We start from the raw sequence: 17,505 nt of genomic DNA on the forward strand, positions 1-17,505 counted from the left end.
TAAACTCTAAAATGTTCAACATCCTCTGCATCAATGTGTAATCCATTCCCCTGATTTTCTGTGCTATTCATATTTATGTGACTGACTGTGTGGGTTTCTTTTCTTTTGGCAGCACAATCCGCATTAGTCGGAAGGGATGGCACATGCTCCTCAACTTCTGTTTCCACACGGCTCTGACCTTCACTGTGTTTGCTGGAGGCATCAATCGAATCAAATACCCCATCATCTGTCAAGCAGTAAGTGCACTGCCTTTTCATTTCCGCCCTCTCTAAGCTCTCCGGTGGAAATGATTATGAATGTCTATGGAGGTGCTCTGAGTGCACAGTGCACACGTATAGCTCTCTCTCTCTCTCTCTCTCTCTCTCTCTCTCTCTCTCTCTCTCTCTCTCTCTCTCTCTCTCTCTCTCTCTCTCTCTCTCTCTCTCTCTCTCTCTCTCTCTCTCTCTCTCTCTCTCTCTCTCTCTCTCTCTCTCTCTCTCTCGATGCTCTGATGAATAGGCTACACCAACGCTCCGTCACGACTCTCTCCACACAGTGTGAGACAATACAGTCCATACAGCTTAATTTTCGCACCCTACAGCAGATGAATGCATTTATCTAGCTAGCTATCTTCCTGTGTGTTTCCTATTGATATAATGGCTGGCAGTACATATCCTGTGATGAAAGCCATGTTGCCTGTCCCTCCAGGGGTTTCCCGCCCCGGCCCCCAGGGGCTTTTTACCCAGCAGTTTGTTGTCCTAATGAGGGTGTTGTTTTGGGGGGAGTAGGAGTATAGCTGCCGTTACTGATGTTGCCGACCGCTTGACTCTCTCTTCCTCCGTAGGTGGCACCTCCGTCTCTTAGCCTGAGGCTGTGCGCAAGAAAGAGAAATAGAGAGAGAGAAAGGAAAAGAGAAAGAGAGAGCGAGGGAGATAGAAAGGTGGAGAGAGCGCCAGTCAGCGCTGCGGGACGTGGCTGGTTACGAGGCCTGTATGCCGGTGTGGGTTAGCTAATGGGTCACAGGAGTGCTTTCTCTCCTGTTGGGAGCATTAACACTTAGCTCTTAGATGTTATAAAGCAGAAGAGATCAAGGGAAATGTGTCAATGTGAGAGGATCCTGCCATACATACTGTTTTTAGGTCAGAGCCTGGAGGCAGCTAGGGGAAGGATAGTGTTGGGGTGGCTAATTGGTGGTGCATGTCATGACCTGAGGGGTATCCTGAGTCCTTATTTAAAGATAAAGCAGCTGATTGGAGACATCAGGTAAGAGATGTTACAGCTTTTAAATAGAGATGCTTACCTCTTAGTCAATAATTGGCTTAACTGATGTCTTGTGTGAAAGGGTTATTATGGTTGTTAGGGAGTTTTGATTTCAGGGTTAGCAATAGACTCAAGCTTGTCTTGACAAAATAAGGAGTAAGAAAACCAGACTCTGGTATGCATGCCCATTGTTGTTTTGGGGAGATTGATAGGAAGATTTTAGGAAAATGGATGATGATTGGTGTGGAGTTAAAATGTCAGAGTTAGCGATAGACTCAATCGTGTCTTGACAAAATAAGGAGTAAGAAGACCAGGCACATTGTTCAGTTTTGGGAGATTGATAGCTAGATGATACTGTAGGTTTTCAAGAGAGTTTGATACATCCGTTTGAACATGTCATCTTCCCTCTGCTATCTCTCCTCAGCATGTGGGTATTTAGCTGGCGAGAGATTTATGTTTTTTCTCTCTTTCTACCTTTCAGTTGAGGTTTCAAAGGCTTCAAACTCATCCTCTATTTATATCAACAAGGCTCTTCTTCTCTGTTCAGAACCTAGTCCGTCAGTGCACCTGGGACACTGCTGAGTCTGCTGCCTTACCCTCCTGTCACAAACAGTTTAGACATCTTCTTGTTCTTAAACATAATGAGTCCACCTCAATATGGAGCTGCACACATTGATCGTTGTAGCTCACTGTAGCTCACTGAAGCTCACTGTAGCTCATGGAAGCCATCCCTTGGATGCCTGTCAGGAGGCTTGGCTTCAGAGAGACAACTAGCTAGGCTAGGCGCCTCTGGTTCATGTCACGCCCGTCAAGCAAGAGTCGAAAACTACTGGTGACACATTTCAGCCGGTGTCACGGCATGAAACGCTGCCCCCCTATCGACCCACCTGCTCCCCCGCTGCGTAATGGCACATTATTACGACACAATTAGCATATCCCCCATCAGATTTGCTGTCCACATGCATGCATTAGCAACATGTGTTCTGAGTGACATGCAGACATCTTGCCGAGATGCCACAGCTTGAGAGATGCCTGTAAAGCAACGGAAATCTTGATTGTACTCACACATATGTAGATATTACCCCTCTCTCAATGTCATTATCACCGCAGGTGTGTTTTGCACAGTGCCTCTGGTGCTCCTCACCACTGGCTATTTATCTGATTTAATCATGTTGCCTAATGTAGAAGCACTGCATTTTTAATGGGTAACTCGGCATTGCTGTGGGATTATTTGGGCCCGGTTTGTCTCCCCTCCTCTCAATGGGTTTGAGGCTGTTCCCCTGTTCCCAGCAGTGGTGAAATTATCTGGGATGATTACATGACTGATTGCTAGAGGAGCTGGCTGTAAGGATATGTGTGATCACAAACACCTCTCCACCCTCCTCCACCCTCCGCCCTGCCAGGCAAACTTCAAGGAGCTCTGGAACTGCCTTTGGCAGTCTCTCTCAGCACTTCAAGCACTTGCAAACCCCCTTCCTCTACAAACCTCCCTCCCTCCCTCTCTCTCTCTCTCTCCCTCTCGTCTCATCCTCCTCTCTCGTTTCCTTCCTCCAACCCACTCCTCATTCTCTAATGTTAGTCATCTCTTACTTATAAGCCACACTGCGACAGTAATACTGACCCTAACCCAGACTCACTAAATTATACTCCACACTGACAGACCCTATCATTCCTCTGTGATTCAACCATACCACACTTTCATACCACTCCTTGTGACAGTGACATACAGTAGCTGAAGACTATACTATTCCACGCTGTGTACATCAGTCTACTCTGTGTGTGTGTGTGTGTGTGTGTGTGTGTGTGTGTGTGTGTGTGCGTTTGTATGTGCGTGCGTGTGTGGATGTGTGTGTGTCAATGGAGGCTCCTCAGAGGAGAAAGGGGAGGACCATCCTACTCAGTGAATTTCATTAAAAGAAATATAGTGAAACATTAAAAGTATCTATTTATATATGATCTGAACATGATCTAGTTATATATTCACATATCACCAAATAACTGATTAAAACACATTGTTTTGTGTGTGTGTATGTACATTGTGTGTGCAAGAGATTGATTTGATCCCTTTTGAGTTTTCTGTAGCTGATATTGCTTGTTGTGAATGTGCTGTTCATATCTTCTTGAGGTCAAGGACTAGTTCAGTGTGTGGCAATAAAACCTTTTTACTTGGGTTCTATTCCATCCTACATTAGTGGTTGTTTGTCCATTCAGCCAGCGTTCCTTTCAGTCCAAAGGATGTGGGTTATAGCTATACTCTTCGAAAAAAGGTGCTATCTAGAACCTAAAAGGGTTATTCAGCTGTCCCCATAAGATAACCCTTTTTGGTTCCAGGTAGAACCCTTTTGGGTTGTATGTAGAACTCCTTTCACAAAGGGTTCTACATGGAACCAAAAAGGGTTCTACATGGAACCAAAAAGGGTTCTACCTGGAACCAAAAATGTTTTCCTACAGGGACAGTTGAATAACCCTTTTTTCTAAGAGTGTAATTATTGATTGGTTGAATCATAGACCACCACCTACTCACTGTGAGCTTTTTCCACCGTTAACCAGTCTCAAGGTTATTTCAAATCAGTATCATGTCTGACTCCTGTATGGTTCCTTCAGTCCCTGTAGAGTTGGCGAAGCCTAGCAGACTGGAGCGAGTTATTTGATTGGATGCCTCTTAGTTTTGGGTCCGCTGAGTGAACTGAGGAGTGTGTTTGTGGAAAGAAGGACACAATGCATTTCTAATTCTCTCTCTCTTTCCTCTATTCTTGCTCTCCTTCTCTCTCGTAGCTGTCTTTCTGTCTCCTGATAAAGGCTTAAAACAATGTCAAATTCCCATTCAAGCATAATTCATGAATATTAGAACAAGAGAGGATGGGATACAATATCTGTTAGAAAACAAGTTGTATTTTATTTTTATGAAGCATTGTAGACGTGACAGACATTTATATTGTGGTTTATTGTTGACTGCTCAAGGTTACTGTCCTGAGTCCTCTAATGCTATTGGTGGAAGATGTGGGTGTGTGTGTGTGTGCGCACGTACATGTGTGCTTGCGTGGACTAATAGAAAGGTCACAGTCTTCCACTCCCGCTGCAATTGTTCTTTGGAAAAAACACTTGATGCTAGTGACGTTGTGAATAGTGACTTTGATGACATGCTTGTTGTGTCTGGAAAATAACTCTCTGTGAGTCCAACTGGGTGTGAAGAAGTGGAAGTGAGAGGGACATGAAGAATACGAAGACAAGAGTGGGAAATGATGTGAAGATAGATACAGTGAGTGACCCATGTCTGTCTGTCTGTCCCCTGGTGCAGGTTGGCGTGGCGTTACACTACTCATCCCTCTCCACCATGCTGTGGCTGGCAGTGATGGCCCGGAACATTCACAAGCAGGTGATCAAAAAGCCCCTGCAGCCCCGGGACGGTGACCCCCCTGCCCACCCCAAACAGCCCATGCTAAGGTAAGCACAATCCCCCTCTGTGTGTGTGCTCGTGCGTGTGTGTGTGTGCGCACATATGGGTATGCATGCCTGCGTGTCTAATCGTGCATCTGTGTGTGTATTTGAGTTTTATGCCGTTTCATTTCACTCCCTACTATACTGTATCCCTTGTGTGGACTAGAGATGCTTGTAGGAATCTGTACACAATAGCATTGGCCTGCTGTCCTGCCAGTACTTATTAAATCCTCATTCCCGCTAAATCCAAGCCTTGTATCCTGCTTCTCTGTTATTGGAGGCTGTGGATCTGTGCCTTTGGTCTTAACTTTTATGTAATGTACTGTTTCTGAAACGCTGTCAGCTACAGAGAGAAAGATGATTGGGCTCGTAGTTTAGTAGGTTACTTGAAAGAAAGGATATTATAAGCAAGTCATGCTTGGTGGATTCTGTATAAACCTTAGTTGTGTGTGTCTGTTTTTTTTTTTCTCTAAAAGTATGAATATCATGGGTTTCACTTGGGAGAGTTATCGTATCATTTATCAAAAGAAGTGTATATAGCGAGATTACATTCCTCACTCTCTGGCTTTGTTCACTCCAAGCCCTCTATTGTAATATTGCTGTCACTGCTCCGAATGTATACAGTTTGGCTCCTCAGTAGCTAGTGCTTCTCTTACCCTTATTAATGTCAAGAAATTACATTTTGAACTTGAGTCGCTCTCTGCCATCAGGGAATAACTTTTAGTTTGAATAATTTGACTCACATAATTTGGAATTTACTCAGATAAATACCCTAGATTGCTGGGAGCCGAGGATATTATTTTTAATCAAACACATTTCAGAAATGGGGCCTGTTCAATTTAGAGACACCTATTAGGGTGGTAGAGGTGACATTCAACGAGGTACAGTGCCTTCAGAAAGTATACCCCATTATGACGAAGTGAAAACATGTTTTTAGAAATTGTCAACTGTGGGACCTTATATAGACAGGTGTGTTTCTTCCTAAATCATTTCCAAACAATTGAATTGGCCAGAGGTGGACTCCAATCAAGCTGTAGTGACATCTCAAGGATGATCAAAGGACATTGGATGCACCTGAGCTCAATTTGAAGTGTCATAGCAAAGGGGTGTGAAGACTTATGTAAATATGATATTTCTGTATTTCATTTTCAATACATTTGCAAATATTTCTAAAAAACATGTTTTCACTTTTTCATTATGAGGTATTGTGTGTAGATGGGTGAGAAGCCATCTACACAAAATGTGGAATAAGTCAAGGGGTATGAATAGTTTCTGAAGGCACTGTAGGGATGGAGAAGATATCTACTGACATCTGTCCAGGGAGCATGTGTTTATTAATATCATCATCGGCATCATCATGGTCATTATTGCCTTCATAATTATTCAGCAACTTGTCATAAATATTACCTTAGAAAATGAAGGAGAAGCCATGGTGGAGATTTTATCTCACAGAACTTGTTGGTTCATTGGCAGGATAACAAATCATGGTGACTGTGTGAGGCTGGTTTGCAAACTGACACGTTACACATTTTACAATATTGATTTATTTATATTCAAAACTCAACTATAGGGAGATAGTCTGAGAGTCTGAGCCAAGTCGTAGGTGGCTGGTGCATTAGAGTAAAAACTAAAGCGGTACTCATACTCTGCATGACCCAGCTGCGCTTCAGCTTCAGCTCACAGACGGATGGCAGCAAAGCATCCCCAAACCATTACACTACCACCACCATGCTTGACTGTTGGTTTGGGGATGCTTTGCTGCCTCAGGACCTGGACGACTTGCCTTAATAGAAGGAACCATTAATTCTGCTCTGTATCAGAGAATTCTTCGGGAGAATGTCAGGCCATCCATCTGTGAGCTGAAGCTAAAGCGCAGCTGGGTCATGCAGCAAGACAATGATCCAAAACACACAATCAAGTCTACATGAAAATGGCTAAAAAGCAACATATTTGAAGTTTTGGAATGGCCTAGTCAAAGTCCAGACCTAATCCCAATTGAGGTGTTGTGGCAGGACTTGAAACGAGCAGTTCATGCTTGAACACCCACAAAGTTCGGAGAGTTAAAACAGTTCTGCATGCATGAGTGGGCCAAAATTCCTCCACAGCGATGTAAGAGACTGATCAACAACTACAGGAAGCATTTTGTTGCAGTCATTGCAGCTAAAGGTGGCACAACCAGTTATTGTTTCTAAGGGGGCAATTACTTTTTCACACAGGGGAATTGGGTGTTGCATAACTTTTTAATTAAATAAATAAAATAATTATAAAATTGTTGTTATTTGTAAACTCTGGTTCCCTTTATCTAATATTAGGTTTTGGCTGAAGATCTGATAACATTCAGTATGAAAAATATGCAAAAAATTGAGAATCTACGGATGTTTAGCGAAGTCCAGCCAACCTTTTGATACAGAATGCAGTGATGAGTATCAAAACTGTCACCAGTAACAAAACGAACAGCTCTATGATAGACGGCATCCAAACGTTTAAGAGTAGTAGCAGCTGCACTTTGATAAATAATATCACCATAATCAAGAACAGATAAAAAGGTTGACTGAATAATTGTCTACCTACTGCTTAGAGAAAGGCACAATCTGTTTCTGTAGACAAAGCCAACTTTAAATCTTAGCTTCTTAACCAGCTCATCTATGTTTTTTAAACGTCAAATCCATATCAATCCAAATGCCTAGGTATTTATATGCGGGAATACGTTCAATTGGAGAACCATTTAATGAGTGAACATGTAGTTAATCTGAAACATTCTTACGAGAGTTTAAAAACAACATGTATATTGTTTTGCCCATATTTAGTTTTAAATCAGCAAGAGATTCCTGCATAGCTATAAAATTGGACTGTAGTTTTGACACCGCCAGATCAACAGTCGGGGCAATAGCATACATAATAGTATCATCCGCATATAGATGAAGTTTCCAATTTTTAACAGATTGACCAATGGCGCTTATATAAAGTGATGAGAACAGGTCTCAAAATCGACCCCTGTGGTACACCTTTATGCACTTCAAGAAATTCTGACTTAACCCCATCAATCACGATGGCCTGAGTTCTGTCACTAAGATAATCATGAAACCATGAACGGGTAGTCAGAGCTCAGGCCTATCGAGGACAACTTATTCAATAAAATAGCATGATCAACAGTATCAAAAGCTTTTGACAGGTCCACAAACAAAGCAGCACATTTAATTTTAGTGTCTAAAGCATTGACAAGATCATTAACAACTAAAGTGGTGGCTGTAATAGTGCTATGCCCAGGCCTAACCCCTAATTGGTTTACATTCAAAATACATTTCCCAGATAAAAAAAGAGCAAAGTTGTACATTTACCAAGGATTCAAGTAGCTTAGCTAGACAAGGAAGCCTTGAAATGGGCCGATAATTACTAAGATCACTACTATCCCTGCCCTTATGGAGTGGCAGCACAATAGCAGATTTCCATACTTTTTGAATATTTCTGGTTAACAATGTTAAATAAAAAATGTGGGTTATTGAGCCAACAATGATGGTCACTGCACACTTAAGCAGACCGGGATCACAATTCCTGACATTTAATCCTAGTAAAAATTCCTTTCTTAGGTCAGTTAGGATCACCACTTTATTTTAAGAATGTGAAATATCAGAATAATATTAGAGAGAATAATTTATTTCCGCTTTTATTTATTTCATCACATTCCCAATGGGTCAGAAGTTTACATACACTCAATTAGTATTTGGTAGCATTGACTTTAAATTGTTTAACTTGGGTCAAACGTTTCGGGTAGCCTTCCACAAGCTTCCCACATAAATTGGGTGAATTTTGGCCCATTCCTCATGACAGAGCTGGTGTAACTGAATCAGGTTTGTAGGCCTCCTTGCTCGCACACGCTTTTTCAGTTCTGCCCACATATTTTCTATAGGATTGAGGTCAGGGCTTTGTGATGGCCACTCCAATACCTTGACTTTGTTGTCCTTAAGCTATTTTGCCACAACTTTGGAAGTATGCTTGTGGTCATTGTCCATTTGGAAGTCCCATTTGCGACCAAGCTTTAACTTCCGGACTGATGTCTTGAGATGTTGCTTCAGTATATCCACATAATTTTTCTTCCTCATGATGCCATCTATTTTGTGAAGTGCACCTGCAGCAAAGCACCCCACAGCATGATGCTGCCACCCGTGCTTCACGGTTGGGATGGTGTTCTTCGGCTTGCAAGCCAGCCCCGTTTTCCTCCAAACATAACGATGGTCATTATGGCCAAACAGTTCTATTTTTGTTTCATCAGACCAGAGGACATTTCTCCAAAAAGTACGATCTTTGTCCCCATGTGCAGTTGCAAACCATAGTCTGGCTTCTTTATGGCGGTTTTGGAGCAGTGGCTTCTTCCTTGCTGAGCGGCCTTTCAGGTTATGTCGATATAGGACTCGTTTTACTGTGGATATAGATACTTTTGTACCTGTTTCCTCCAGCATCTTCACAAGGTCCTTTGCTGTTGTTCTGGGATTGAGATTGATTTGCACTTTTCGCACCAAATTACGTTCATCTCTAGGAGACAGAACACGTCTCCTTCCTGAGCGGTATGACAGCTGCGTGGTCCCATGGTGTTTATACTTGCGTACTATTGTTTATACAGATGAACGTGGTACCTTCAGGCGTTTGGAAATTGCTCCCAAGGATGAACCAGACTTGTGGAGGTCTACCATTTTTTATTGCTGAGGTATTGTCTGATTTCTTTTGATTTTCCCATGATGTCAAGCAAAGAGGCACTATGTTTGAAGGTAGGCCTTGAAATACATCCACAGGTACACCTCCAATTGACTCAAATTATGTCAATTAGCCTATCAGAAGCTTCTAAAGCCATGACATAATTTTCTGGAATTTTCCAAGCTATTTAAAGGCACAGTCAACTTAGTGTATGTTAACTTCTGACCCACTGGAATTGTGATACAGTGAATTATAAGTGAAATAATCTGTATGTAAACAATAGTTGGAAAAATTACTTGTGTCATGCATAAAGTAGATGTCCTAACTGACTTGACAAAACTATAGTTTGTTAACAAGAAATTTGTGGAGTGGTTGAAAAACTGGTTTTAATGACTCCGACCTAAGTGTATGTAAACTTCAGACTTCAACTGTACATATAAATACATATACAGTCGTGGTCAAAAGTTTTGAGAATGACACAAATATTAATTTTCACAAAGTCTGCTGCCTCAGTTTTTATGATGGAAATTTGCATATACTCCAGAATGTTATGAAGAGTGATCAGATGTCCCTTTGCCATGAAAATGAATTGAATCCCCCAAAAACATTTCCACTGCATTTCAGCCCTGCCACAATAGGACCAGCTGACATCATGTCAGTGATTCTCTCGTTAACACAGGTGAGAGTGTTGACGAGGACAAGGCAGGAGATCACTCTGTCATGCTGATTGAGTTAGAATAACAGACTGGAAGCTTTAAAAGGAGGGTGGTGCTTGAAATCATTGTTCTTCCTCTGTTAACCATGGTTACCTGCAAGGAAAAATGTGCCGTCATCATTGCTTTGCACAAAAAGGGCTTCACAGGCAAGGATATTGCTGCTAGTAAGATTGCACTTAAATCAACCATTTATCGGATCATCAAGAACTTCAAGGAGAAAGGTTAAATTGTTGTGAAGAAGGCTTCATGGTGCCCAAGAAAGTCCAGCAAGCGCCAGGACCGTCTCCTAAAGTTGATTCAGTTGTGGGATCGGTGCACCACCAGTGCAGAGCTTGCTCAGGAATGGTAGCAGGCAGGTGTGAGTGCATTTGTACGCACAGTGAGGCCAAGACTTTTGGAGGATGGCCTTGTGTCAAGAAGGGTAGCGAGGAAGCCACTTCTCTCCAGGAAAAACATCAGGGACAGACGGATATTCTGCAAAAGGTACAGGGATTGGACTGCTGAGGACTGGGGTAAAGTCATTTGCTCTGATGAATCCCCTTTCAGATTGTTTGGGGCATCCGGAAAAAAGCTTGTCCGGAGAAGACAAGGTGAGCGCTACCATCAGTCCTGTGTCATGCCAACAGTAAAGCATCCTGAGACCATTCATGTGTGGGGTTGCTTCTCACCCAAGGGAGTGGGCTCACTCACAATTTTGCCTAAGAACACAGCCATGAATAAAGAATGGTACCAACACATCCTCTGTGAGCAACTTCTCCCAACCATCCAAGAACAGTTTGGTGACGAACAATGCCTTTTCCAGCATGATGGAGCACCTTGCCATAAGGCAAAAGTGATAACTAAGTGGCTCAGGGAACAAAACATAGACATTTTGAGTCCATGGCCAGGAAACTCCCCAGACCTTAATCCCATTGAGAACTTGTGGTCAATCCTCAAGAGGCGGGTGGACAAACAAAAACCCACAAATTCTGACAAACTCCAAGCATTGATTATGTAAGAATGGGCTGCCATCAGTCAGGATGTGGCCCAGAATTTAATTGACAGCATGCCAGTGCGGATTGCAGAGGTCTTGAAAAAGAAGGGTCAACACTGCAAATATTTACTCGTTGCATAAACTTAATGTAATTGTCAATAAAATCCTTTGACACTTATGGAATGCTTGTAATTATATTTCAGTATACCATAGTAACATCTGACAAAAATATCTAAAAACACTGAAACAGCAAACTTTGTGAAGACCAATACTTGTCATTTTCAAAACGTTTGACCACGATTGTACATTCAGTGGGGAGAATAAGTATTTGATACACTGCCGATTTTGCAGGTTTTCCTACTTACAAAGCATGTAGTGGTCTATAGTTTTTATCATAGGTACACTTCAACTGTGAGAGACATAATCTAAAATCCAGAAAATCACATTGTATGATTTTTAAGTAATTAATTTGCATTTTATTGCATGACATAAGTATTTGATCATCTACCAACCAGTAAGAATTTCGGCTCTCACAGACCTGTTCGTTTTTCTTTAAGAAGCCCTCCTGTTCTCCACTCATTACCTGTATTAACTGCACCTGTTTGAACTCGTTACCTGTATAAAAGACACCTGTCCACACACTCAATCTAACAGACTCCAACCTCTCCACAATGGCCAAGACCAGAGAGCTGTGTAAGGACATCAGGGATAAAATTGTAGACCTGCACAAGGCTGGGATGGGCTACAGGACAATAGGCAAGCAGCTTGGTGAGAAGGCAACAACTGTTGGCACAATTATTAGAAAATGGAAGAAGTTCAAGATGACGGTCAATCACCCTCGGTCTGGGGCTCCATACAAAATCTCACCTCGTGGGGCATCAATAATCATGAGGAAGGTGAGGGATCAGCCCAGAACTACACGGCAGAACCTGGTCAATGACCTGAAGAGAGCTGGGACCACAGTCTCAAAGAAAACCATTAGTAACACACTACGCCGTCATGGATTAAAATCCTGCAGCGCACGCAAGGTCCCCCTGCTCAAGCCAGCGCATGACCAGGCCCGTCTGAAGTTTGCCAATGACCATCTGGATGATCCAGAGGAGGAATGGGAGAAGGTCATGTGGTCTGATGAGACAAAAATAGAGCTTTTTGGTCTAAACTCCACTCGCCGTGTTTGGAGGAAGAAGAAGGATGAGTACAACCCCAAGAACACCATCCCAACCGTGAAGCATGGAGGTGGAAACATCATTCTTTGGGGATGCTTTTCTGCAAAGGGGACAGGACGACTGCACCGTATTGAGGGGAGGATGGATGGGGCCATGTATCGCGAGATCTTGGCCAACGACCTCCTTCCCTCAGTAAGAGTATTGAAGATGGGTCGTGGCTGGGTCTTCCAGCATGACAACGACCCGAAACACACAGCCAGGGCAACTAAGGAGTGGCTCCGTAAGAAGCATCTCAAGGTCCTGGAGTGGCCTAGCCACTCTCCAGACCTGAACCCAATAGAACATCTTTGGAGGGAGCTGAAAGTCCGTATTGCCCAGCGACAGCCCCGAAACCTGAAGGATCTGGAGAAGGTCTGTATGGAGGAGTGGGCCAAAATCCCTGCTGCAGTGTGTGCAAACCTGGTCAAGACCTACAGGAAACGTATGATCTCTGTAATTGCAAACAAAGGTTTCTGTACCAAATATTAAGTTCTGCTTTTCTGATGTATCAAATACTTATGTCATGCAATAAAATGCAAATTAATTACTTAAAAATCATACAATGTGACTTTCTAGATTTTTGTTTTAGATTCCGTCTCTCACAGTTGAAGTGTACCTTTGATAAAAATTACAGACCTCTACATCCTTTGTAAGTACGAAAACCTGCAAAATCGGCAGTGTATCAAATACTTGTTCTCCCCACTGTATATATACATATCCTTTTTAAAAATATATTTCCCTTTATTACTTTCCAACCCCACCACCCCTTCCCTAATTGGAGTAATCTAGTGAACAACAACGCTTAGGCCTCTACTTCCAGCTTATACATACTATATACATTTTATGGACACAGTCAATTTTACAATAATTCTGTTTTGTTTGTTTTTACTCCTGAACATCCTCAACCTCTCCAATCATGTTCATGATGTCCATCCGGTTTGCTCTGTTGTGGCAGAGAGGAGGAAGTAGAACCCTTTAGGGATTTGACAATTTTCCATAATTTAGCCGGGTTCTCACTACAATCCGAAAGACTGGTTACATAATAATCAGATTAAGCCATTCTAGTTTGTTTTACACAATGATTCCTCAGTTGCTTAAAGCTTGCCAGTCTAAGCCTGTGTTCCTAGCCTTGACCCAAGCATTATCTCTTTTATGAATTACTTATAATTCCATAGTGTACCAGGCATTCAACATACATTTAACCCTTAGTTTTTTGAAGGGAGCATGATTATCTTCAATAGTATTGAGGACATCTGCATAAAGTTTGAAAGCTAAATTAGGTTCAGGGATAGCTGAAATACAATCAAGGTCACTAAAATAAAGACCATGTAAAAAAGCCTGTTCACTGAAGTTTTTAAAGTTTCTCTTTGTGATGACACAAAGCTTAGATTTTTGTATTCTCACATCTCTAACACAAACAACTGGGCAATGGTCACTAATATATTGGGCGAACACATCAGTAGAAACATATTTGTGTTGTGTATTCGTTAGAATAAGATCAATCAGAGTTGACCTTGAAGGATCTTTAGGGTTGGCCCGTGTAGGCTCAGTCACCAGCTGTGTTAGGTTTAGATCAAAATGTCTTTTAGATCGTCCGAAGCCTGCATTTCCCAATCATAATTTAGGTCACCCAGGATAATAACGTCTGATTTTAGTAAAAGAAGACAACAAACTAGTTAACTCCTCGAGTGCATAAAGGTTAGCTGAGGGAGGACCGTAGACCACTATAACAGTTATGGATACATTTTTCCCCAGACAAAGGCTTAAAGATAGTAGCTCAAATTTTTGGGCAAGGGAAATGGATTTCAATAAAGAGACAAAGAAATATCTATAAGAATGGCCACTCCACCACCTCTACCCTGTCTGTCAGCTCTGAACACATTATAACCCTCAATATTAATATCAGAGTCTAGAATGTCCCCAGAGATCCAAATTTAAGTCAATACCAGAATGTCCTGATTCATCTGCATAGCCCATGTCTTGATGTAATCCAGTTTAGGAAGTAAATTCCTAATGTTCAGATGCATCAACCCAAGTCCTTTACAATTTTTTAAGTCACATGGAGTCTCCAACTCAAACAAGCTATGTTCAATAGGCGGTTGCAGGCCCTGTCTGATGGTTGATATTGACATAGTTGGTATGGCAATAAGATTGCATAGAACTGCACCATTTGGTCTATCCCTATTTGTAATAGAGTAGAGAGTAGAAATTGGAATTACTTTTCCAAGGTTGACACCATAGGGCCTGAGGCCGCAGCCAATGTCAGTATGAGGAACTCTAAGAGTAACCAATGATGGAATGTTATAAACTGACCTATATGGGCTTTGGTTGCCCAAGCCCTCTATGTGATTTGAAAACCAAGGGGGTATTCAAGTTTATGGAATTCACATTTGTACTAATAGTACTGGGTGAGCAGACCACAATGGGTTTCTCTTTTGAGCTAACAATAGCAGATCTAAGAGTGGAGTTCAAACGAATGGGTACAAGATTACAACTGACAACACCCCAATATATTAATGCAGCCTTGAAATATGAAGAGAGGGTCCAGGCTTCTATATAGTTTGGGTGGAGTCCATCATCTCTGTAGAGCATCTTTTGTTTCCAAAAAGTGTCGAGATTGTCAATAACACTTATGCCAACAGAGTGGTAGTATTCCTTAAGCCAGATATGAAGTGCTAAGAGCCTGCTGAACCTTTCGCAGCTGCGACCCAGCGACGGCACAGGGCCAGAGATATGGATTTTTGGGGGGGTTGTATCATTTGATTTACACAACATGCCTACCACTTTGAAGATGCAAAATATTTTTTATTGTGAAACAAACAAGAAATAAGACAAAAAAACAGAAAACTTGAGTGTGCAGAACTATTCACCCCCCCCCCCCCCCCCCCAAATTCAATACTTTGTAGAGCCACCTTTTGCAGAACTTACAGCTGCAAGTCTCTTGGGGTATGTCTCTATAAGCTTGGCACATCTAGCCACTGGGATTTTTGCCCATTTTCAAGGCAAAACTGCTCCAGCTCCTTCAAGTTGGATGGGTTCCGCTGGTGTACAGCAATCTTTAAGTCATACCACAGATTCTCAATTGGATTGAGGTCTGGGCTTTGACTAGGCCATTCCAAGACATTTAAATGTTTCCACTTAAACCACTCGAGTGTTGCTTTAGCAGTATGCTTAGGATCATTGTCCTGCTGGAAGGTGAACCTCCGTCCCAGTCTCAAATCTCTGGAAGACTGAAACAGGTTTCCCTCAATACTTTCCCTGTATTTAGCGCCATCCATCATTCCTTCAATTCTGACCAGTTTCCCAGTCCCTGCCGATGGTGTTCTCGGTGTGATGAGAGGTGTTGGGTTTGCGCCAGACATAGCGTTTTCCTTGATGGCCAAAAAGCTCAATTTTAGTCTCATCTGTCCAGAGTACTTCTTCCATATGTTTGGGGAGTCTCCCACATGCCTTTTGGCAAACACCCAAATGTGTTTGCTTATTTTGTTCTTAAAGCAATGGCTTTTTTCTGGCCACTCTTCGGTAAAGCCCAGCTCTGTGGAGTGTACGGCATAAAGTGGTCCTATGGACAGATACTCCAATCTCTGCTGTGGAGCTTTACAGCTCCTTCAGGGTTATCTTTGGTCTCTTTGTTGGCTCTCTGATTAATGCCCTCCTTGCCTGGTCCGTGAGTTTAGGTGGGCGGCCCTCTCTTGGCAGGTTTGTTGTGGTGCCATATTTTTTTATAACCCAACCCTGATCTGTACTTCTCTACAACTATGTCCCTGACCTGTTTGGAGAGCTCCTTGGCCTTCATGGTGCCGCTTGCTTGGTGGTGCGGCTTGCTTGGTGGTGCCCCTTGCTTAGTGGTGTTGCAGACTCTGGGGCCTTTCAGAACAGGTGTGTGTATATATACTGAGATCATGTGACAGATCAGGTGACACTTAGATTGCACACAGGTGGACTTTATTTAACTAATTATGTGACTTCTGAAGGTAATTGGTTTTACCAGATCTTATATAGGGGCTTCATAGCAAAGGGGGTGAATACATATGCAGGCACCAGTTTTCCGTTATTTATACATGTTTTTATTTATTTTTTACTTCACCAATTTGGACTATTTTGTGTATGTCCATTACATGAAATCCAAATAAAAATATATTTAATTACAGGTTGTAATGCAACAAAATAGGAAAAACACCAAGGGGGATGAATACTTTTGCAAGGCACTGTAAGTCAAATAGGGGCGATACGTTGTGCCGTGAGGTGTTGCTTTATCAGTTTTTTTTTTTTACAGATTTGCTGTTCACTTGAGCAATCTGAGATGGGAGATCCAGGCAATCATGGCTCTATTAATACTGTATGTTTTCTTGAATTTGTTCTGGATTTGGGGACTTTGAAAAGACCCCTGGTGGCATGTCTGGTGGGGTAAGTGTGTGTGTCAGAGATGTGTGTAAGTGGACTATGTAAACAATTTTGAATTTTCAACACAATGTTTCTTATTAAAAGAAGTAGTGATGCAGTCAGTCTCTCCTCTACTTTTAGCCAAGAGAGACTGGCATGCATAGCATCGATATTAGCCCTCTGATTACAGTGAAGAGTGATTACGTGCTGATCTGTTCTGCTTTGTGGATTGTGGTGTAAAACAAATCTCGGACAGACCTCTCCCAATCTTTACAACCATTGAATCAATATGTTTTGACCATGACTTTACAATCCAAGTTAACACCAAGTAATTTAGTCTCCTCAACTTGTTCAACAGCCACACCATCCATTACCAGATTCAGCTGAGGTCTAGAACTTAGGGAATGATTTGTACCAAATACAATGCTCTTAGTTTTAGAGATGTTCAGGACTAGTTTATTACTGGCCACCCATTCTAAAATGGACTGCAAGTCTTTGTTTAGGGTTGCAGTGATTTCACTAGCTGTGGTTGCTGACACATTTAGAGTTGAATCATCAGCATACAGTGCTGTGAAAAAGTATTTGCCCCCTTTCTAATTTTCTCTACTTTTGCATATTTTTTATACTGAATGTTATCAGATCTTCAACCAAAACCTAATATTAGATAAAGTGAACAAATAACACAAAAATGACACCACAACAAAGTAATTTCCCCCCTTACACTCAATAACTGGTTGTGCCACCTTTAGCTGCAATGACTCCAACCAAATGCTTCCTGTAGTTGTTGATCAGTCTCTCATGTCGCTGTGGAAGAATTTTGGCCCACTCTTCCATGCAGAACTGCTTTAACTCAGCGACCTTT

At 42.1% G+C, this 17,505-nt stretch overlaps 1 protein-coding gene across 1 annotated transcript in view; it reads left to right on the top strand.

The window, feature by feature from the left end:
- The window catches only part of LOC311110991 (adhesion G protein-coupled receptor A3-like), a gene marked incomplete at both ends in the record, with an annotated part of 251,186 nt that overhangs the window by 219,711 nt on the left and 13,970 nt on the right, over positions 1-17,505 (top strand). Inside the window, 2 exon segments of the mRNA XM_084153664.1 lie at positions 113-236; positions 4,538-4,683. Of these exon segments, the coding sequence (XP_084009790.1) occupies positions 113-236; positions 4,538-4,683 (270 nt within the window).

Source organism: Coregonus lavaretus (genome assembly GCF_964263955.1).
Source record: "Coregonus lavaretus genome assembly, chromosome: 36".
In the NCBI taxonomy this organism is placed as follows: Eukaryota; Metazoa; Chordata; class Actinopteri; order Salmoniformes; family Salmonidae; genus Coregonus; species Coregonus lavaretus.